The following is a 23324-nucleotide window of genomic DNA, read 5'->3' on the forward strand; positions in this document are numbered from 1 at the left end:
AACAACCAATCAGTAAGTAGCACTGGAGGGCAGTTAGCTAACTATAGCATATAGGTTACAATAGCGGCTTTTTTAGAATGTACAGCGTCTATTTCTCGTTAACTTTCACAAAATCCAAGCTTAAAAAAGCTGGTACGGTAGTATTTGACAAAATTTTCGGTGAGATTTTAGGAGGTGGAGCTTCCTTTGTAGTCTTAGTGCCTCTGTTTTGAATGGTAGTGTAGGGTCAACACCCAATTACAGACTCAGCAACAGTTTGTTCTTAATGATCATGTTTAATCATTCTGAAAGGGGAAAGTTTGACAACAAAATGATGTTCTCAACAGGGCAGAAATATAAATCCTTCAATCCTTGAAGCACTTGCTACAGCTGGGAAAGCCATTAAAGGTTGGTCTAAGAAACTATGAAAGCCATTTCGATCTGTATTAATGAAAAACAACAAATGCAAGATGAGATGTACAAAAGCAATATTTTTCACTCAATGAATGAGCTTGAACTGATCTCTGGTGGCTGCAGCTCAGGATTGGTGAGCGAGCTGGGTAATCCGCTGGAGCATCTCCTCAGACTGGAGCTGCTCCAATGTTAAGAGGGACAAACCCAGCTGGTCCTCCTAAACAAAACACAAATCACATTAATTAAATTTGTACTACCACACCCTGTGTACTGGATTTTTTTTCATCTACTCAGTTGAACAGTAGGTGTAGGATGGTTGTGTTGCGCAAACATGTAGATGAGAGGATGTGTCCTAACCCGTCTGAAGGGCTGAGCCATCTGTCGTAGAAAGTGCTTGGACAGCTGTATGGTCTCGTCAATAGAGAGATTCAGACTGCTGTCAGTGATCTGCTCCTGGATCCAGCGTGGCAGCTTCCCTCTTTTATCAGCCCGAGCATAGCGCTGTCAAGAAAGGAGCAAAGAATGGTTAAGACATGAAGACTGACCATCTTACTGTCATTGTCATGACACTGCAGAACACTCACACACTCAACACTTACTTTATCAGCAAAGATCATGAGACCATAGTCTGTCTTTCCACGGATGGCCCGGCCAACGCATTGTGCAGCATGACGCATGGCATCAAAAGTCAGGAGGTCATTCTCCCGAATCTGAAATTGGTCTCGAAGGTACTCCAACCGAGCCTCAATGACACAGATTCAATATGTTTACTGACTTGGATTTCATATCACGATGAATGAGCAAAATGATAAAAATAATGAAATTATAACATCAGAACGGTGCTGAAAGAGGTGGGTCATACCTTGAGAATGCGGCTCTGTGTATAAACGTATGGCACCCCAAACATGATCACAGCCCGTCCATAATGATGCACTGTGGAGGGCCAGTCAGATTTTACTGAAAATCATAGTGTGTGTGTGTGTCTGTATAAGTGCTATAGGCAAAGCTATTAAGTACTATTAAGTGTCAGAGAATATTTACCAAAGTCAATTCCTTCAGACACTTTTCCCCGAGCCACAGACAGCAAGATGGCTCCACGCCCATTTTCACAAGCCTGCAACACCATGTCAGAGGTCACGGTAAGGAGAGGTCAACACTTTAATCACATTGACTTGAAATCATATGTATAAGTATAAGTATAAATACTCTTTTAATAATAATAATAATAATACATTTTATTTAGAGCGCCTTTCATGTCACCCAAGGTCACTTCACAAATAAACAAAAAGGTTGTTAAAATTATAGTCATCTCAAAAAATTAAATAAAAAATAAAAGTAAAAGTAAAACTCAGTCAGTCAGTCCATAAGCTATCTTGAAGAGATATGTTTTAAGTCTGTTTTTAAAGTCACAGAGTTTAGTGAGTAATTGAGTCACAGTGTCTGATGTAGTCTGGCAGTGAATTCCACAGCTTGGGGGGCGATGTAGCTGAAAGCCCTCTCTCCCTGGGTGCTGAGGTTCACATTAGGGACATGCAGTAGGCCTGCTGAGGAGGATCTCAGTGAGCGGGCAGGAGTGTAGACTTCTAGGAGGTCAGTGAGGTAGGTGGGGGTATAATTGTGTAGGGCCTTGTATGCCAGGAGTAGGGCTTTGAGATGTATTCTGTAGACAACTGGAAGCCAGTGCAGTTGCATCAGTAATGGTGTTACATGACGAGTGGATTTGGAGCCTATAATAATCCTTGCTGCAGAATTCTGAATTAGTTGGAGCCGATGAAGTAGCTTGTTAGGGATTCCGGACAAGATGGAATTACAGTTGTCAAGGCGGGATGTCACATACGCATTTACAAGGACTTCTGCATTATGCTGGGTGAGCGCTGGGCGAAGCCGTGCAATGTTCCTTAGATGGAAAAAGGCACTTCGAGGCATACTGTTTATGTGTGCACTAAATGAAAGTGTATTGTCCAGTATGACATCAAGGCTCTTGACCTGGTTGGAGCAAGGGATGGTGCTGCCATCTATACAAAGGGTGAAAGGTTCCATCTTAGCAAGAGCTGATTTGGAGCCAACCACTAACAGCTCAGTCTTACTGCTATTCAGCTTCAGGTAGTTTTGTGTCATCCACAAGTTTATGTCATGGAGGCAGGCAGTAATTGCAGCTGGCGGAAGAGTGGCAGTTGGTTTTGTAGATAAGTTGAGCTGGGTGTCATCAGCGTAGCAGTGAAATTGAACACCATGTTGCCTGAGGATAGTGCCAAGTGGGAACATTCTAATTGTTGGTGGATTGCCTCAATTTAGGTATTGAAAAAGTTCAGGAAGGCTGAGCAGCGTTCATCAGCCTTCCGCCAACCGTTCATCAGAGAGTTCCTGGTGGGTGATGTTATCAGGTGCCTTAAGGAGACCATTAATGGTAGAAAAGAGAGCCCTGGTGTTTTCTTGTCCTTCACTGATTATCTTTCCATAGTATGATGTTTTTGCAACACAGTGTGTTTTTATACTGATTCAGGTGTTCAGAATACATGTCTTTGTGTACATTAAGACCATTAAGATCATTAAAATCTTTTGATCCTGTGAGGGAAATTTGGTCTCTGCAATTACCCCAATCCGTGAATTAGTGAAACACACTCAGCAGTGAACACACAGTGAGGTGAAGCACACACTAATCCTGGCGCAGTGAGCTGCCTGCAACAACAGCGGCACTCGGGGAGCAGTGAGGGGTTAGGTGCCTTGCTCAAGGGCACTTCAGCCGTGCCTACTGGTCGGGGTTCGAACCGGCAACCCTCCGGTTACAAGTCCAAAGCGCTAACCAGTAGGCCACGGCACATATGTTTGGAGAACTGAGCTAAATCAATGAGTACATGGCTCAGAGGGAGTGTGGTATGGAGGTGGGCTGGTGTGGAGCAGTAGTAGGCATGCACCCATACCTCCTGATACTTCTCCAGAGCCATGCTGGTTTCTGCTGCATCAGGAGTCTCAATGAAAATGAGCTTGTTCCTCTGGACATTTTCCAGGATCCCCTACAGCACCAGAGTTTACAAAAGCAGCAGAGTTAGTATTTTTTATGACAGGATTGACATTTTCCCTGGTTCCTGCAATTGTGATAAATTTGCATGCATATAATAACCATAGAAAGTAAAGGGGATGATTTGCACCTCCGTTCACCAAATAAAGGCCGTGGTTGTATTTCTACAATGTTGGCACAAAATGTTATTTCTGTCAAGAAACTAAGTAGGCTAAACATTTTCATTGTCATCGTGAACTAGATGTCCATGTTCAGTATGTTTTTCATTTATTCAAGCAGTGACATTTGGTTTAATGCATGGGGTGACGTGCGTCAGACAAAAGATGGGCCTGTCCCTCTCAAAACACGTTAAAATAGTGTGATTAGCAACCAGAAAAGAAAAAAATAAATCCCGGGAGACACACCCCCGGACCCCCATGTTATTATTATTTGCTATTATGAATGTCACTGGCCCCACTGCTAAAAAAATCTAGAGGAAACACTAGAACATTGTCATCTCATTTAAATGGTGGGAACCTCAAATGTAACAAGTCAGAAGTCAGAAGAGCTACCGATGTGACCGATTACTCATTTAATTCACCTGAACAGTGTTTGAATCCTGTTTGTAGCCTAATCACTGGAAATCTTGGACCTAGCAGTTACTGCGCAAAGCACAGATACCATTACTGTTAATCTGTTTTCACAGATTTCATTAGCCATATTAGCCACCAACAACCATTGTACTTCATTGTATAGCTGTTAATATGATTACTCATATTTCAAGCCGCATTTCTCCGGCCCTTCAGTTGTGATACTTTTCATGAACTGGTCCCCATAAAAAACTAATTGAATAGCCCTGCCATAGAAGGTATTCAACTATGACCTGTCAAAAAAGCTCAGATGTTATTTTACAAGCCCATTTACAACCCTGTAATTAGACTGTAGAATAAAACGGTTTTAGCAGATTTAGCGCCCCCTCATGGTTTTCTGGACATCCACATAAATTACATGGTTTCACTCAGTGGTGTTCTGAGAATTTTCTTGAAATCAATTCTAGAAAACAAAAGAGATGGTGATAGATTTTAGCAAAAATAGAATAATGGTTCCCCCCTCAAATATCAACGGTGAATTATTAGAGAGGGTCTCCACCTACAAATACTTGGTAGTTGAAATTAACTCTAAATTAACTTTTAATGAATGTGCACTGAACAAAACCAAGAAAATGCACCAGAGAATGTTTTTCCTAATTAGATTATATTAGTAGTAATATTAGATTTTAGATTAGACAGTCACATCCTTGTAATGTTTTATAAAAGTCTCCTTCAGAGCGTTCTGTCATTTGGCCTTATCTGTGTGTTTGGCAACATGCATGTTAAGGACCAAAAGAGACTGCAACCTATGATCAAGATGGCCAGCAATATCATCGGACTTGACCAGGTGTCAGCAGCTCAGCTGAAAAATGATCTCATCCCAACATCCTCAGCAAATCCTAAATGACCCCTCCCACCCTCTCCATCATAAATTTATGCGAAGCAATAGGTCAACTGGCAGAATTCTTCAACAGAGAATTAAAACAGCAAGGTACAATAAATCGTTTGTGCCCACAGCGATCAGATTTTATAATGACCAAGCACATCGCAAGCCCCTTAACTCCACACTAGCACTTTAACTCCACCACTGGCATTTTAACTGGATGGGTGATCACAATCCCCTTGACAGCCATTTCTAGCTAGCTTCCTAGCTATTTTCTTTTTATGACTCTTTTACATTTTTAGCTACAATTTTTAGCATTTTCCATGTATTTAGCATTTTCCATCAATGTTTGATGTTGGATTGTCATTGTCATTTTTGTAGTAAGTCTATTGTCATTTTTGTCAATCTGTCAATCGCTTTATTGTTATTCTTTTCCTTCCTTTATACATGTTTATTGGTTTGTCTGCAGTGTATATTTTTTAGAGAGTGTGTTGCGACAGATGCGCAATAAAGGACCACATGCATTTCCCCCTAATAAAGTTCACCTTGACCTTGAATAATTAATTGCCTTGCAGCTAATGACTACTAACAAAGTCCTTTTAGGCAAGTCTCTCCACTCGGCGGCCATATGTCAACGCTTTTTGGGCACTCATCGGGCATCCATCTCGGCAGAAATGCGCGTGCGCAAGGCTTCACGACACCAATCTTGCTCCAGTGGTGAGATCACAACACATAATTGGCACGATGTCTTCACAACACACCACATTATTGGCTCAATGTATTCACAACACAGCACATGATTGGCTCAATGTATTCACATGTCAACGTTTTGCCGTGGAAGGGGTGTGATATGCGTTACAAACTAAGCCCATGCATTCCTATGGAGGTTTTTTTGAGTGCTGTGTCTCCTCATTAGAAAGTCTCTGCTATTAACCATAGCTTCTGTGGATCTCAACTGAAGTGAAACGTTATGCTTCAAAGGCAGTTTACCGTCGCAATAGCCCCATACACATGGAGCCATACATCATTGAGCCAGAATCGAAGACTGAAGACTGATTCTGAAAACGCATAATGAACTGCCTGTTATATATCGCACACTGGAACGAGTTAGTATTGCTGTGTTAGCCCCGTTCAGTTCCACTTGCATGTGAGAAATATTTCTCACATAGGAAAAATAGACAAAAAAAAAAACAAACCTGCGCTCACGTTTAAGGGCAATTCCGTGCAAAACGTCACATCCATAACGGCAACACAACGCCATGGTAGCCTATTTAGTTGGCGTTATGGATATATGACAGTTTTGCATGGAGTTGCCCTTAAATGATGACAGCCTCAATTCTTGCATGAAACTTCACCTCACTGAATATGAGCCAGCCAGACTCCAAGGCCATCACCAAATCTAATCTCTGGTAAGCCTAATGTTCAATTTTGCCAATGACATGTCGACGAAAATTGAGTGTTGTGTTGTTAACTATGATGTTACTTTGCATACCAAAGGACACTGGGAAAATAGGGGGTGGTGTTTAGCCTACATGGGAAGGCCTATACTTCTGTCATTCCACTTTACATTTCAAGTTACTTGCACATTACTTTTAAAACTAGTAGAAAATGTATTAAAAAATCCTTTGTTGAATGAAAGTAACTGTACGTTAAATATCCAAACTTTTTCTTGTAACCGTCTTTAAGTGCCGACCCTTCTACCTCCCCAGGGAATTCTCCGCGATTCTGCTGGTCGTGGTGTACATCCCCCCCAGCAACAAAAACAGTGATAGGAGCATGGCACTGAATGAGCTGTATCGGGCCGTGAACAACAAAGTGAACACCCGGATGCCTTCACAATCATCGCTGGAGATTTCACGCCAATCTCAAAACTGTACTACCAAAATTTCACCAACATGTAAACTTCCCAACAAGAGGACAAAACACCCTGGACCTTGTTTACACCCCACAGAAAGAAGCCTACAAAGCCAACCCCCTCCCCCACATCGGACAGTCAGACCACATTAGCATCCTGCTGCTGCCCCCCGATACAGACAAAGAGCAAAAGTCACCAAACCAGTTCTGAAGGAGGTGAGAGTGTGGCCGGGGGTGGACGTCTCACAACTTCAGGACTGCTTTGAAACAACAGACTGGGATATTTTCAAAACAGCTGCCACCCACAACAACCACATTGACATTGAGGAATACACAGACACTGTGACCTCCTACATCACCAAATGCATCGATGATGTTACAGAAATAAAACACATCACCACTTGGGCCAACCAGAAGCCATGGCTGACAGGAGACGTCCACAGACTGCTGAGGGCCAGAGACAAAGCCTTCAGAGCTGGAGATGTAGCTGGCCTAAGAACAGCGAGGGCTAACCTGTCCCAGGGCATCAGGAAGGCAAAAAAGAATTACACAGACAAAATAACAACACACTTCAAAGACAGCAGAGACGCACAGAGCCTGTGGCAGGGCATTCAGGCCATCACTGACTACAAGCCTGCGCCACGGAGCTGTGAGAACAACACCTTTCTGCTCAATGACCTGAACAGTTTTTTCGCCCGTTTTGAAGCACAAAATGACACTCACCCACAGAAAACCCCACCTCCCCCCCACGACCAACCCCTGTACCTGTCCTCTGCCAGCGCCAAGAGGACACTAGCCACCCACGCAAAGCAGCAGGCCCAGACAACATACCAGGCCAAGTGTTGAAGGACTGTGCAGAAGAGCTTAAGGATTTTTACAGACATTTTCAACACCTCTCTGGAGCAAGCAGTCATCCCATCACTTTTCAAAGCTGCCACCATCATACCCGTGCCAAAGAAATCATCACCATCATGCTTCAATGACTACCGTCCTGTAGCACTCACGCCCATAATCATGAAGTGCTTCGAACGGCTAGTCATGTCACACATCAAAGCCACCCTACCCCCCACCCTGGACCCCTTCCAGTTTGCATACCGAGCCAAACGATCCACGGAGGATGCAATCTGCTCTGCCCTCCATCCAGCCCTCACCCACTTGGACAATAAAGACTCATATGTGAGAATGCTGTTCATAGACTTCAGTTCAGCATTCAATACCATAATACCACAACAACTCATCAGCAAACTGGACAAGCTAGGTTTCAGCACCTCCCTCTGCAACTGGCTGCTGGACTTCCTGTTGCAGAGACCACAAGCAGTACGTGTCGGGAACAACACCTCAAGCACTCTGACCCTGAGCACAGGGGCCCCGCAAGGGTGTGTGCTCAGCCCCCTGCTCTTCACACTGCTAAAACATGACTGTACAACCACTCACAGCTCCAACCATCTGGTGAAGTCTGCGGACGACACAACACTGGTGGGCCTCATCACTAAGGGCGATGAGGCTCACTACAGAGTAGAAGTAGACCTGCTGGCTAAATGGTGCAAAGACAGCAACCACCTGCTGAATGTCAGCAAGACCAAGGAGATTCTTCTCAACTTTCAGAGAGGCCACAAACAACTGCCACCAATTCCTGGGGGTGCACATCAGTGACGAAGAAAGCCCAGCAGCGCCTCTACTTCTTGCGCAAATTAAAGAAGGCAAGTGCCACGCCTCCCGTCATGACCATATTCTACAGAGGGACCATCAAGAACATTGTGTCCAGCTGCATCACAGTGTGGGGCGGAAGCTGCACAGATCAGAACAGGAAGACCCTCCAGCGCATTGTTAACACAGCTAAGAGGATCATTGGAGCATCACTCCCCTCCCTGCAGGACATTTACACCACCCGCCTCACCCGCAAAGCACTAATGATTGTCAAGGACACAACCCACCCTGCACATGAACTGTTCAGCCTCCTGCCCTCTGGAAAGAGGTATAGGAGCCTCTGCTCCCGCACCACCAGACTTGCAAGTAGCTTCATACACCAAGCAATCAGGATGCTGAACACTCTACCCACTCTCCCATCACTGACAGCCCCCCCACCCACCAGCCAGCCAGGAACTTAGGAACCTAGGATCCTGTCTACCCTAACCCCCCCCCCCCAAGACCGCCCTGTGGAACTGCACTGTGACTGCGCAGTCTAACGTGCTGCTGCTTCATATCAAGCCTGATATACTTGAAATGACTGCATATCAATGTAAATATGCAGTACATACAAGAACAAGTTTAAACTTCATGTAAATGTTATTGTTTTTTATTACTCTGCCACAATGCTGCTGCTACTACTACTCTGTCAGAAGGTTACGCTAGGACTAGGGCTATGTAAATATACAACACAACTACCTCTATTTTTTAGATATATGTTCTATATTTCTATATTTTGATATATGTTCTATATTTCAGTCTCGCACTTTAATGTCTGTATGTGGTATGTCTGCATATTTTGTCTATGGCTATGTCTATGTCTAAAGTATGTAAAGTATGTCTATGTCTGCATGGGAAAGTAAGAAATTAAATTTCAATTCTTTGTATGACCAGTGCATGTAAAGAAATTGACAATAAAGCCGACTTGACTTGACTCGACTTTATGTGGCTCTTCTGAGATTAAAAAAAAAAAAATTTGGTAAAAGTGGCTCTCCAGGCAAAAAAGGTTCCCGACCCCTGGCCTAGAACCTAGGTAAAATAATGTTAGATTATTGGATTATGGATAATTTGATTATTGGTGTGTAGAAAACCATAAATACCAAGCAAATTGATATCAGCTGTAATTGTATCTTTTGACTGTCATCTCATTCTTAGCCTACTAACAGGAGCTAAGTGAGTTAGCCACAACGTGTTCGCTAACGCAATGGTTTTCTAATGGAAAATATACCTGAAAGATGTCTATGAAGACCTGTCTATGAAGCATCCTAAATAGGCTGGGACATTTCTGCTTGCTAAATAGGTTTTTCTGCTGTTGATTTGCTCACAGTCCTTGGTGACCCGGTCAGTGCTTTGCAAAATGTTGCATTAAGACCACAAAAAGTCTCAAAAAGCATCTGAGCTAACGTTCATTCCCAAACACCGCTACTTCAATCCTCTATTTTCAAAGGTGTTTCAAGTAAGGAAGAGCATGGCTCAAAGTAAAGTAACTAGGGCTGCGACGACGTAATTGACTAGACTACATAAATTCGTCAAAGTGAATCATTTGTGTCAACTCATCACAATGTAGATTTATTAACACACCAGTGATGATCTACATCTCCATTTAAACCAAATGTTTTAGAGCACACTTTGAGAGATGTATCCAGGGCTGGGCTGTACCTGTTGCACGTGCTACAAAAATCATTCTGTGCGATGGATGATTTACCAACGTTACGTCTGATACAGTTTTGCCTATGGCTATATAGTCAGGGGGCCTATGTGGTTTCTGTGGGATTGAAATGTTAATTTTTGGAGAGTGGTTGGACTGTCTTTAGAGGTCATTGAACATGGAGAAAAATTATGTCTCCATTTTTTTAACCTGTTTTAACCCTATTTTTGTGAAATTGTATATTTCACTATAATTAACACCATACATTTCGCCTAAATCACTGGCTATGTTGAATAAAGTTCACAAAACAGTTATTTTCTTATTTTCAACAGTATGATTGTATGTCAGTATTATGATTGTATGTCAAACAATTAGAGATAAGATCAATAACCAATCAGTTTCACCAAATACACATACTCCATTGCTGAAAGATAGCAAAATCACAGATGAGACCTCAAACAACATTTAATTCATTTACATATACACAACATATTAGATCTCACCTCCACAATTTCCTCATCAAAATCTACAACTAGTCTACTAAACCCTATTTGTACTCACCGTCTTAAGACTGGTCTCCCCTTCCTGGATAATGTTTTGCTCTAGATTATAAATAATAATAATATAATAATAATCAGGGCATGTACCGCAGTCGTTTAAGACATCTGTTATTAAGCCCTCCCTTAAAAAACCTAGCCTTGTATCGATACTGGTCCTTCTGGACCTCAGCGCTGCCTTTGACACCATAGACCATGATATACTACTTAGGGTTGAAAATTTGATAGGCATCAAAGACTCAGCACTCGCTTGGTTTAGATCATACCTTCCTAACCGTCAACAATTTGTACAGGTCCATAATAAACCATCTACCCAGATTATGGTAAAAGTGCCTCAAGCCTCAGTACTGGGGCCCCCTGTTGTTTAGCAGATGATACATAACTATACCTCTCCATAAAACCTGTTGAATTAACCCCGTTAGCCAAACTTGACACATGTATAAGAGATATAAAGACATGGATGACAAATAATTTTACTGCTTTTGAACTCAGATAAAACAGAAGTCATGGTTTTAGGTTCTAAAAAGATGAAGGATATCCTATCCACATCACAGGCTACATATAGTGATCTTCCACAGACCTCATCCACAAGTGTTAGAAACCTGGGAGTTATAATTGACCAGGACCTAGCACTAAGTAATTACATAAAACAGATCAGCAAAACCTAATTTTACCATTTAAGGAACATTTCAAAGATAAGGAAGTCCTTATCCTTACCAGATGCCGAGAAATTAATGTTTTGTCATCTCAAGGATAGACTATTGCAATGCTATTATGCTGGCTGTAATAATACCTGTCTAAAGAGCTTACAGCTTATACAAAATACAGCTGCTCACACACACAAAAAATATGAACATATTTCCCCCATTTTAGCATCTTTACACTGGCTACCTGTTAAAAGTCATTGACTTCAAAATATTACTTATAGTTCTTGGTTGGTGACCTGCATTGAAAGAGGACACCTCATGAAGACGCTCTTTTGTCTGCTTCTGACAGAAGAAGCACTTATCTATGCTGGCAGCAGCTGCTGCTGAACAAGTGTACAAAGTCCCTCTAGATGGACTTGAGTTGCAGGTGTTGCTGCAGGTTCAGAAAATGGTCTACCACGTCTTTTCTGAAGACACTGAGTCCTGCCTGCTTCACATGATTTCTAGTAGCGAATCTTAGCATGCTGCAGATGATCACTGTTACAGGTGGATTTGTAGCAGTTCCTGTGCCAAACTGCTTTGTTCTGTTGTAAAATTACTGCACTGTAACAATGTAATCGTTGTCTGATCTGTGATCCCCATCTCCATACTCTCTCATGGACAAAAACAATATGTCTCTAGTGATGGGTCATTCACCAGTCCACACATATCTGCCACTGGATACATAAGCCCAAAATCTTTTTCTTTTAGAATATGTGTGCCATCACCTGACTAACAGAAAGACACACCTCAGAATATAACCTAACTAGACTGTGCCAACATGAACTATGAAAATGTGCTTGCTCAAATGTAGAAGTATATGTGGTCACTAATATCACCAACCATGAAGAACAGAGCACTATGTGCTTATTCGATATTCTAAATTCTATCACTGCCAGCTATCATCAGCCAACTGTCATTGGTAGTCAGGGATGGATTACTGCACAGGCCTACCGGGCCCAAGCCCAGGGGCCCAAGGAGTCAGGGAGCCCAAGCCATTGCCTCAATATCAACACATCAACACATAGGCTATGAATCTGATTGAACTAAAGTATTGGCCATCCCCAAAATGCACCAGAATACAGGAAATCACATCAAATAAACACACACACACACACACACACACCTGTCTGTTTGTCTATCTGATCCTTTACCCTTTCTTTTCTTCACACTTACATAGGCGACGGAAGGCCTTACAGACTTCAGCTGGTACTATGTAAAAGTCTATTAAATTTGATTCAACAGAGATCTCTGCACTTTGCTCTGAATGGGTGTAGACAAGAACTGAGAGAGCAGGCTAGGCCTACACTCAAGCACACTAATAGGCATGAATTGATAGCATTGATATTGAAGTATTATTTTTATAAGTGGACAATTTTGAGAATTTTAGGCCAATTTATTGTTAAAGAGATCAATCATCAGCCTAAAAATGTTTTATAATGTTGTATTGTTTATGTGGCCCACTTTTGCACACTACCTTATAGAATATCTTTGCTTTTTGGCACCAAACCCTATGCTATAATACCAGAAATGTGAGGTTTATGGACAAAACACCAAATTTGACCTTTTCTGAATTTGACCTTTGATTTGGGTCCTTCAAAACCTTCTAAAAATATGGAGACATGCTCTTAAGAACCCCTAGAACAAAGATATAATACTCTCCAAAAATTAACATGCGAATCCCACAAGCCCCCAAATTAGACACATAGGCCCCCCTATTAATACATGCGTTAGACTGAGATGCTTGTTTGTTTGTACTGCGTGTTTAGGGTGTGAGAGGGGAATCGATGTGCTTTGATTCCAGCTCGGTAGGTGTAGTCTATGCGATTAAAAAGCATGTGTGTGTGAAGTATCCAAACAATGATAACACTTTCATTATGGCTGCTTTAGCCACACACCTTCAGCTACTGTACAGTGGGTCCCATTTAGAAGTGGCCACTTCATTCACGCTTTCTGTGATTCACGCAGCTGCGTGAAATGTATTACAACAAAAGAGGTGGCAGCTTAAGTCCGCTTGATACTGTAAGCCAGGGGTTTTCAACCAGTAGTCCGCGGCCCACTTGTGGTCCGTGAGGACATTGTTGGTGGTCCCTGACCATGGATTCAGTAGTTCAGTAGTAGCAATGTGGGAATCAGTATTTTTCCCACAAACAATAACGGACGCAGCTCTCAACTTGGCCCGTTAAAATGTCTAGCGACGCATTTCATGAAGGCACTTTTGGACATGTCAGTTATTTGTACCACTGGTTAGATGTAAAACTGCATTTTGTTTTAGACTATTGGTATTTAATTTGTGCATTGACAATAAAGTTGAATATCATATGAACTAAAGATGACTAAAATCTTGCATATGTAGAAGTAGAAACATTGACAAAAATCCATGGCATGACCTCTCTTCTTGGTAGCTGTTGAAAACTGCATGGAAATGACAGGGATTGTTTTGTTAGTTAATAAATAAATAAATAAATAAATAAATAAATAAATAAATAAATAAATAAAAGTAAAACTGATACCTTCTGCTTTCCCCAAATACAATGTAGCCTAACTATGGTGCTGTGACTGCTAAGGTGAAGTAGATTTGTAGCAGTAGCCAAAAAAGTGTGTAGCATTGTTAAAGGTTTTATAACAATGCTACACATTTTTTGGCTACTGCTACAAATCTATTCACCTTCGCAGCGCCAGTAGGCTACTTGCTGTGCGGCCCGCACACACACACACACATACACAGGCATGCCAAACAAGCATACATAAAAGTTTCAAGAGTGGAGGATGGAGTAGAAGGTGGATACAAATTGATTAGTGTGATTTATGATCGCGGAACAAATGTACAGGACTGAGTATATATATACACAAACAGATACTGCACCATATAAAATCATCAACTTGTTTATCTTAGTTATCATCATAAGAGTTTGAAAAGTCTTAGAAACACTTAGGCAAAATTATTTTGTTTTGCTGTTGAATTGGAGTTTAATTTGCCTATATTGCTCCAAAGAAAAGTTGTTTTGCAGTGCTTTAACATTATTGTGATTTGTAGGTATAGCAGATACTACATTACAGATACAGAAACACCCCCAGACACACATAAATTTAATACTCAGACATAACAATGTGGTCCTATTCAAAATAAATTGTCCCCATTTGGGCCTTGATACAGCTTAGCAATGTGAGACTTTAAGCAGCCGTTTCAGCACCAGAACAGCTTCCGGAAGGAAAATATTGACCTAAAATGGTCAAATTAGTTTGGGTTTGGTATATCAGCAAAACAAATGGTTCCAATTATTTCAAATACAGTGTATCTAACACACCCAGAGCCCAAGTTGTGACAAAATAGTTTTTGGAGAATCTCTAGTTACTGCCTTTTCCTTGGTATGGTGCCACGTTTTCGGTAAGTAATATAAAGCAAGAATATAGTAACTGCAAAATAGGGGTAAAATATCAAATTAAATATGAGGATTGATATGTAAAAAGAATAAGCTAATAGAAAGTAACAAAACAGCCACATGTCCAATAATCTACCTACAACTATTTAGGCTGGATGACAGGATAACTTTAATCATTTAGTCATTTTTCTCAGTTCTGCACTCTGCGTAGTAGCCTTTTTGCTTTGTAGGGCAGTATTGTCTTTGCACTTTGCTTATTGTGTCAGAGAATTCATATGATTTAAACTGGCATATTTTACATATACAGTGTTGCAGAACTATTTGGAATTACATACAAGTTGGTTCAATATTGCAATCAACTCATAGCTTACGGACCACCAGTGGTCCCTGGAACACACTTTGAGAAACACTGGTCTACAAAGATCATGACAGTGGTCCAGTCAAATCTTTTACTGTCTATGGTCAAATCCCAGCCGAGCTATAGGCTAACTGTAGCTCACCTTACCTGTGCACGTAAACATACTGACTGACAAAAAATCAGAATGAGTAATTATAACAGATGAATAGCCCTGTGGACACACAATATTGTTGGAAAATTGAGATATGTGAAACACTATTTGACTGAAACGGTAATCAGAAATAATTTGTTATAAAAAAAGACTAAAATGTTTTGACTAAAACTTGACTAAGATACCTTAAGTTTTCTTTTGACTAAAACTAGACTAAAATGACGAGACTAAGTTGACTAAAACTTGACTAACAAAAATGATATTTGAATGACTAAATATGACAAAGACTAAAAAGGACATTTCGTCACAAGACTAAGACTAAATTAAAAATAGGTGACAAAATTAACACTATTTTGCTGTCTAACAACATGGGCTTCTCATAAATGAGGTTGTAATGAATTGGGTGCTGCTTCGAACTTCAATATCAACTTATTTAGCCGACCAAAGTGATCAAGCTTTACTTTATACTCTCTTTCAGCGTCAGTTTAGTTTGCTGTTGCACTGCGTATGATGGGAATATGAGACTCTGCAAGGTCTTATACAATTGCTATATCTGCTATCTGCTATGTAACTTCAAAATACGGATATACAGTATATGCAAGTTACCTCAAAGAAGCGAGCATCACTTTCAAACTGTGCATGAGGAATTTTGTTTGTTCGTTTCCTTATCTTAGCATAGTGGGTATCCAACTATGGGTTGAACGAAAGAGCATAAATGCTCTTATATGATCACTATACATGCTGTGCCCTCTAAAAATATGCATTTATATGCAAGTTACCCCCAAAAAAGTGATATAAAATATAAATATAAAATATCCACCAGATGAGGGATTTTGTTTGTTAGTTTGCTTAGCATAGCATAGAAAGTTAGCTAGCATGCTAGTGGCTAGTGATACTGCCTGGGGTTAGGCCTGCTAAGATAAGTGCTTTCTATTGTTCCCTGGCAGCTGGTGTAACCTACAGCATGTTGAACCGTGTGGCTCAGCCCTGCACACGCCGCAAACAGCAGTACCTCGGATTGGAAGTTGTGCATGCTGGCAATCGAGCTAAAAGCCCAGACTGCTAACTTTCTTTCAAGCACTGCTCTCGAAGCATCGGGAGGGAGGTTTACCAATGTACATACTGCACAGCTACCCAGATAGCAAGCAGATATCGGACCATTAGTGGATACTGGTCAGCATCCCTCTCATCAGCCGGTATGCCACCGGCGGTCCGCTGTGGGACCACTATCAAGTCAGCAAGCACATGCTGGGTGACAGGAGGGTTATGGTTGGCAAACCGCTGCTGGTTTGCCAGCTGTGATTCGCTATCTGACTCATTAGAAAATGGTGGTTTATGGGTGGATTTTGGTTGTCAAACCGCTACTATTCCATGAGCATATATATAGGTCTTCAATCAGCCAAAGAGGACACATGTAACTCCTCTGCTAGTTACTCTCCATTGGCTCCCTATAGTAGCCAGAATTAAATTAAAATCTCTCACTTTGGCCTATAAGACACTGACTGGATCTGCTCCTAGTTATTTTAATTCAATAATCAAGACGTACATCCCCAACCGCCCACTGCAGTCTTCTGATGAGCGTCGTGTCGACCAGTCATAAACACTAGGTCTAATTCTTTCTCTTTTCCTCAGTGGTTCCATGTTAGTGGAATGAGTTGCCCAGTGCTCTCCGTTCCTGTGATAGTTTGGGTCGTTTAAGAGGGGTCTAAAGACATTCCTGTTCAACATGCACTTAGTTCTTTAAGCGCTTCTTATGCGTTACGGTTTGTATAATATTGTTTTATTTCCATTAGGCTGTTGACATTATTTATTATTGATATGATAGATAGATAGATAGATAGATAGATAGATACTTTATTGATCCCCAGGGGAAATTCAAGGTCTCAGTAGCATACAGACAACACACACACATTCACTAACAGCAGAAAAAGTAATTAAAGTATATAATATAAAAACACAACTAAGCAATAAGTACAGTAGAAGATAAAGAATATACTAAATATACTAAAATACAAATTATACTAACTAACACTTAGGGCCCTATCATGACATTCTAAAGTGCATCGTCACTCGTCAAAAGTCTATTCAAATTTAGTAGGATGTCCAGTTGACATTGGGAGGGGTTTCGTTATCAAACGTGGAGCGCATGGCGCAACAAGGTGTTCCTAGGTTTTTTAATCAGTCATATGGGTGTGTTTGGGGCGTAACATCATTTTAAACCAATGAGAATGACATCTGTCATTCCCGTTAACGGCGCAACGCGCGATATGTCAAATAAATACATCGGTATTTTGGCATTCAACGGCGCATTTGAAGGAGGCTGCTTGCGAGACCGTATGGAATAGTCATTCTTAAACCATGCTTTACTAAAACCTAGCATAGCCTTCACGCATTTGCACTCGTCTATTATTTGAACTCATTGGCAAAGTGAAACTAACTTCACATATGCAGTTACTTTCACTATTGACTGACAATGGGTTACCACCGAAAACATAGGCAGGAAAAAGCAACACTCACCCTAATATTGCTCAAATGACTGAATAAAACAACATTTATCCTGCAGAGGAGTTGCTTATATCTCGTGACAGTGCGTCTTCAGCTGTGCTCCATACATGTGTCTCGCCTCTCCCCTAATCACTTTTAACCATCATTACTAATTTGCAAATGATGGTGAATAACTACTCATTATGAGATGTAAAGTATTTCATAATATCTTTATTCTAATTATGTTTCCCATTGTAATCGTGCAATTTGTAATGCTTTGCATGGACATGCGCTGTTGTGCGTTCATGAATGATAGAAGGATGGTGCGTGCACCTGCCAATATGACTGTTGACATGCGCTCTTAAAATAGCATATGAACAACTCGCCAGTGACTTCTGATTAAATCCAATATGGCGGTCGAATCAAATACGATGACATCACAAGTTGGATTGTGTCGGCCTAAGGACCTCCAACAGCATTACCAGACACCACTAGTGAGTTTTAATTCTAAGCACAACAGCAGCGACAGGCCAAAAGGCATGTTTCTAAATTACAGCGCACCCTAGCCCTAGTCAAAGGTCACCAGATTTCTTGAGCGTCCCCCTGATTGGGTCCTGAGTCCATGCACCAAGTTTGGCTTTGATACATGGAAGGGTTGCTGAGATATGAGCTCACTTCCTGTTTGGTGGCTTCGCCGCAAGTTTCGATTGGCTGTTTCAGCCGAATGCTGCTGTCAATTGTTCCAAAAAGCAAGGCACTGATAAGGCATGGTCGGAAGATGGTCTCCGCCAATTTTGGTGAGGATCCGCTGAAATTTGTGACCTGCGAAAACTTTTTTGTGTTTTTGATTAAATCCAATATGGCGGCCGAATCAATTACGATGACATCACAAGTTGGCTTGGGTCGGCCTAAGGACCTCCAACAGTATTACCAGACACCACTAGTGCATTTTAATTCTAAGCACAAAAGCAGCCACAGGCCAAAGGCATGTTCCTAAATTACAGCGCCCCCTAGAGGTCACCAGATTTTTAGAGCGTCCCCCTGATTGGGTCCTGTGTCCATGTACTTAGTTTGGTTATGATAGATGAATGGTTTGCTGAGATATGAGCTCACTTCCTGTTTGGCGGCTTCGCCGCAAATTTCGATTGGATATTACGGGTGAACGGTTTAAGTTCCAAAGACAAAACACCACAACTTTTGTTAGGCTTGGTCTGAAGATCATGTATGTCAAGTTTGGTGACGATCGGACAAAATTTGTTTTTTATTATTGCTATTCTCCTTATTATAGTTTGATCAACATTCTAATCTGTTCCCTGTTACATTTTAAAGGGATATTCCACCATTTGGGGAATTACACTCATTTTCCACCTTCCCTTTGAGTTAAACAATTGATTTTTACCTTTCTCTAGTTCATCCAGGCGTTCTCCGAGTCTGGCTAAAACTTGTCTCCTCTCAAGTTAGAAAGTGTAATAAGACCAACGGAAAAATCAAATGTACCGATTTTCTAGGCTGATTTGACATGGAACTATACTCTCATTCCAGCATAATAATCGAGGAACACCATGGGCACAGCAGCAAAATGATATCATGCAGCACCTGAAAATAGTCCCTGTAGGCTAACTTCCAGCAACAAGGTTGAGCTGCAGCAGACAAATCGGTTAGTGACTGGATTATTACGCCTGAATGAGAGTATAGTTCCATGACAAATCAGCCTAGAACTTTTTGACAATTGCAAAAAGTTCAAAAATACCATATGTTGATACAAAACACACCTTTCAGTCATTTTCATCCTGAAATTGACATTTAATTTTAAAACTACACCACTTCAACACATGACTGAACCAATTACTCAGCACAGCCTAGGCTACCCAGATCTGCCACCATTTCATATATTAATACTTGCATTGATTTGATTTTGATTTTTAAATCTAAAATCTTTATCTCACCACAGCAAGCCAGACTGTCCTGAATCTGGCAATATAAGAACCATGATAGAGGGGGACTTTGGGGCTGAGCAATTTACAGACATGTGGTGTGCGCCTTACAGAAATAAATGCAATTGTTTTATTTAGTGATGAAAAATGACTTTTCTGCCCTCCACATCTGTGACACACTGATTTGACCTGACTTGACCCGAGTTTGCGTGTTAGCCTGTGTGTGCACTCATAGTGATTCTCTACAACAACTTTTTACTGCATTGCCATGAACAAAGTAAAGGCAAAAAGGTGTTTCTTTGTCGAACAAATTGGGATGCAATGTGAGCCTTGAATTAGATGCCATGCCGGGATTTGCTAGGATCTCAAAACCGTATTATGAACATGCTTTGCCAGAGAAACAGACAAAAATAAATGCAGCAAGGTAAGTCGAGCTATATGAAGTTATTATTTTGCTGTCACTTCGTCTGTTTTATAACCCAGAAGGATGTCCTTGGTATCAAATGATAGCTGTGTCTCCTCTTTCATCTGACATGCGTGGCATATCTATCCGATCATGGGTCCGTGAGGTAAGTCGAGCTATATGAAGTTATTATTTTGCTGTCACTTCATCTGTTTTATAACACAGAAGGATGTCCTTGATATCAAATGATAGCTGTGTCTCCTCTTTCATCTGACATGTGTGGCATATCTATCCGATCATGGGTCCGTGAGTAATTCAAACGAGAGTAATAGGTGTGTAGCGTTGGTTTGTGTACATGATATTATTTTGCAGTCACTTCGTCTGTTTTTATTGGCCAGAAGGATCGATATACATGGTACCAATGGATAGCCCTGTGTCTCCTCTTTCATCTGATATGCTTGCCATATCTATGCGATCACGGGTTCGCGAGTAATTCAAACAGGAGTAATAGGTGCGCAGGTGAACGCAGAGAAGTATAGACTGTAAATATGATGCAATTTGATTTAATTTCATGATTTTTTTAATTTTCATACTTGATCGTACAGACAACTTCCACTTCTGCTTTGTCACGCAATAAAGGTTTCATCTCGCTGCGATGGACAGTTCCAGAGCAATGTAACAGAGAAGAAAGGGTGTGTTTTTTGACACACTTTGCTTTAATCGGGTTTTAAGTAAGTCTGATCCGTGTAAAGACTGGTGATAAGAGAGGAGTCACATTTGGATACTACACACATGTCTAAAAAATGCACTCGTGGAGAGTAAAACTATGCTGCCATCTTCCAACCAATCACATGATTCTCGAAGTCCTCAACTCCTGTGTCACCTTTCAAAGTAGGCTACCCGACAGGTTTGTCTTTGACAGTAGGGTGCTTTGTTTCCATGTGGCATTTTAGTTGGATGGTTTCATGCTCTTATGTGCCAGCAATTCACTGCACACCACACAATGGGGTTTCTGTCCCTTTTTGTCCTCAACATAAGTGAATCCATACTTCAAATATTGAGGGCCATTTTTACCGCTAACATGACCGGTCACATAAACATTGTCTTTGGCCATGGCAACGACTGGCAAACGAATAAACTCTATAAAAATAATGGTCCAAAATTAGATCTGATAGGGTAGCATTTTAAATGGGTGATTTTTTTGTTCACAAACTCCCGACCTATCCATGACCCACTAGATAAGAAACACTGACTTACAGTATCTAGGTATTAAACCTAGCAACATAGTAATCTGCACAGACATACCTGTTCATACCACGAGGCCACAATGTTCTCCATGTACACATAACTGGTGAAAAATGCAACTATTCCATCTGGAACAATGGCAGACATCTCAAGTAGCAGGTTGCCATAGTTGCGAATGACAGCTATGAGAGGTTAACAAACCAGATTAGTACACTGTCAACTACATCTGATAGTGAAGTAAGAATGCTTTTAAACTTACCAAAATCTTCTCGTGTCTCATACTTGGAACTCATAGCCACCTGGTCATTGCCCCGTCCAACAATCTAAGGACACATAGCATCTGTGTTTATAGAGCACTTTATAAAACCATGTTACACAGTACTTTACAAAGGCAGCAAAAAGCAACAGGTGTCAAAAGAAAATCAAAACGATTCGTTTTACAAAAACATTTTTAAAAATATAAAAAAACATTATGTATATACAAACACTACAATCATGATCAATGTTTAACATATTCAACAAATTTCAAAGTGGTGTGCCCATAACAATAACAATGTGGGCTTCATAGATAACTTTAGCTCATTCTGGGGGAAACCTGGACTATTGAAAAGAGACGGTATCCATCCCAATTCAAGGGGTGCTTATCTCCTTTCAAGGAACATAGACCGTCACTTAACCGAGGCTAGTTCCTGACGAACCAGAGGTCCAGGAAGCAGAGATAATGTCTTACACAGATCTCTGCCGTTCTAATAGCCACCCAGATATACAGGATATACGGGGCATACATAGCCAAATAGAGAGGGTGTCTGTACCAAGACTGTCAACTCTTATTCGACCCATGAGGGGAATTATTCGTAGCAATCTTATTACGATAAAAACTTCTTCGGCTAAGCAAATTCCTCCACAAACGCAACTTACATTTGCTTTACTCAATATTCGATCACTGTCGAATAAAACTGCCTTGGTTAATGAAATTATTACAGACAATCATATAGATGTTATGTGCCTTACTGAAACCTGGCTTAAACCAGACGAATACCTTCCATTAAATACACCTCCCTCTCATCTTAATTATCATGTACCCCGCCACACTGGCAGGGGAGGGGGAGTAGCTACAATTTATCAATCTAGTCTTCTCACATCTCCCAAGCATACACACAAGTTTAAATCTTTTGAAGTTCTAGTCCTACATTTTTTACCCCCAGATTGGAAAACTAATCAGCCTGTAACTGTGGTCACATTGTACAGACCCCCTGGCCCCTACACTGAATTCTTAGAAGAATTTTCTGATTTCCTTTCCACTTTAACCATCCAAACTGAAAAAATACTTATATTGGGTGATTTCAATATTCATATGGATAATGTGAATGATTGTCTCACAATTGCATTTCAATCCCTAATTGAACATGTTGGGTTCTGTCAAAATGTTAATTCACCCACACACCGAGATAACCATACTATTGATCTAGTCTTGTCATACGGCATAAGCATAGAGCAGTTAACAGTTCTGCCACAACACCCGACCTTAACTGACCACCATCTAATTACTTTTACAATGACATTACAATATGCAGTACGCAATTTAGCTGAATACTACAGCCGTTGCCTATCGATAATGTAATGAACTCATTACGCTCAACCCTTGATTCAGTAGCACCACTAAAAAATAGAGTAAGGAAACATAAGGCGTGCCCCATGGTACACCGCACAGACAAAAACCCTCAAACAAGCAGCGCGCAAACTTGAACAAAAATGGCGTACTACTAAATTGGAAGTCTTCCGCCAAGCATGGAAAGATAGCCTTATCACCTACAAAAAAGCACTCAACGAGGCTAAGTCAACCTACTATTCCTTGCTGATCGAAGAAAACAAAAATAATACAAAATTTCTCTTTACCACAATTTCCCGCCTGACGAAGAGCCACACTGAAGTAACCGAATCTATCCCTATATCCCTAAACAGTAATGACTTCATGAATTTTTTCAATGACAAAATTGAAACAATTAGAGATAAGATTAATAACCAATCAGTCTCACCAACGGTAGCGAAAACATAATTGAATCACAGATGA

The 23324-nt window shown here is 40.9% G+C and overlaps 1 protein-coding gene across 1 annotated transcript in view; it reads right to left on the reverse strand.

Moving 5' to 3' along the window:
* Positions 1 to 255: 255 nt before the first annotated feature.
* ercc2 (excision repair cross-complementation group 2) overlaps positions 256 to 23324 on the reverse strand; it is a 144751-nt gene continuing 121682 nt past the window's right edge. Inside the window, exons 16-23 of the mRNA XM_076281800.1 lie at positions 21513 to 21576; positions 21314 to 21435; positions 3315 to 3407; positions 1435 to 1507; positions 1256 to 1326; positions 993 to 1136; positions 751 to 894; positions 256 to 610 (exon numbers count right to left, since the gene is read on the reverse strand). Coding sequence (XP_076137915.1) covers positions 518 to 610; positions 751 to 894; positions 993 to 1136; positions 1256 to 1326; positions 1435 to 1507; positions 3315 to 3407; positions 21314 to 21435; positions 21513 to 21576 — 804 coding nt within the window. The 3' untranslated portion in view covers positions 256 to 517. The remainder of the gene's footprint in view (positions 611 to 750; positions 895 to 992; positions 1137 to 1255; positions 1327 to 1434; positions 1508 to 3314; positions 3408 to 21313; positions 21436 to 21512; positions 21577 to 23324) is intronic.

The sequence above is a fragment of the Alosa pseudoharengus genome, unplaced genomic scaffold, assembly GCF_046254945.1.
Source record: "Alosa pseudoharengus isolate Yale_2024_CS ecotype anadromous, Long Island Sound unplaced genomic scaffold, YU_APseudo_1.1 YU_APseudo_1.1_scf_13, whole genome shotgun sequence".
NCBI lineage: Eukaryota > Metazoa > Chordata > Actinopteri > Clupeiformes > Clupeidae > Alosa > Alosa pseudoharengus.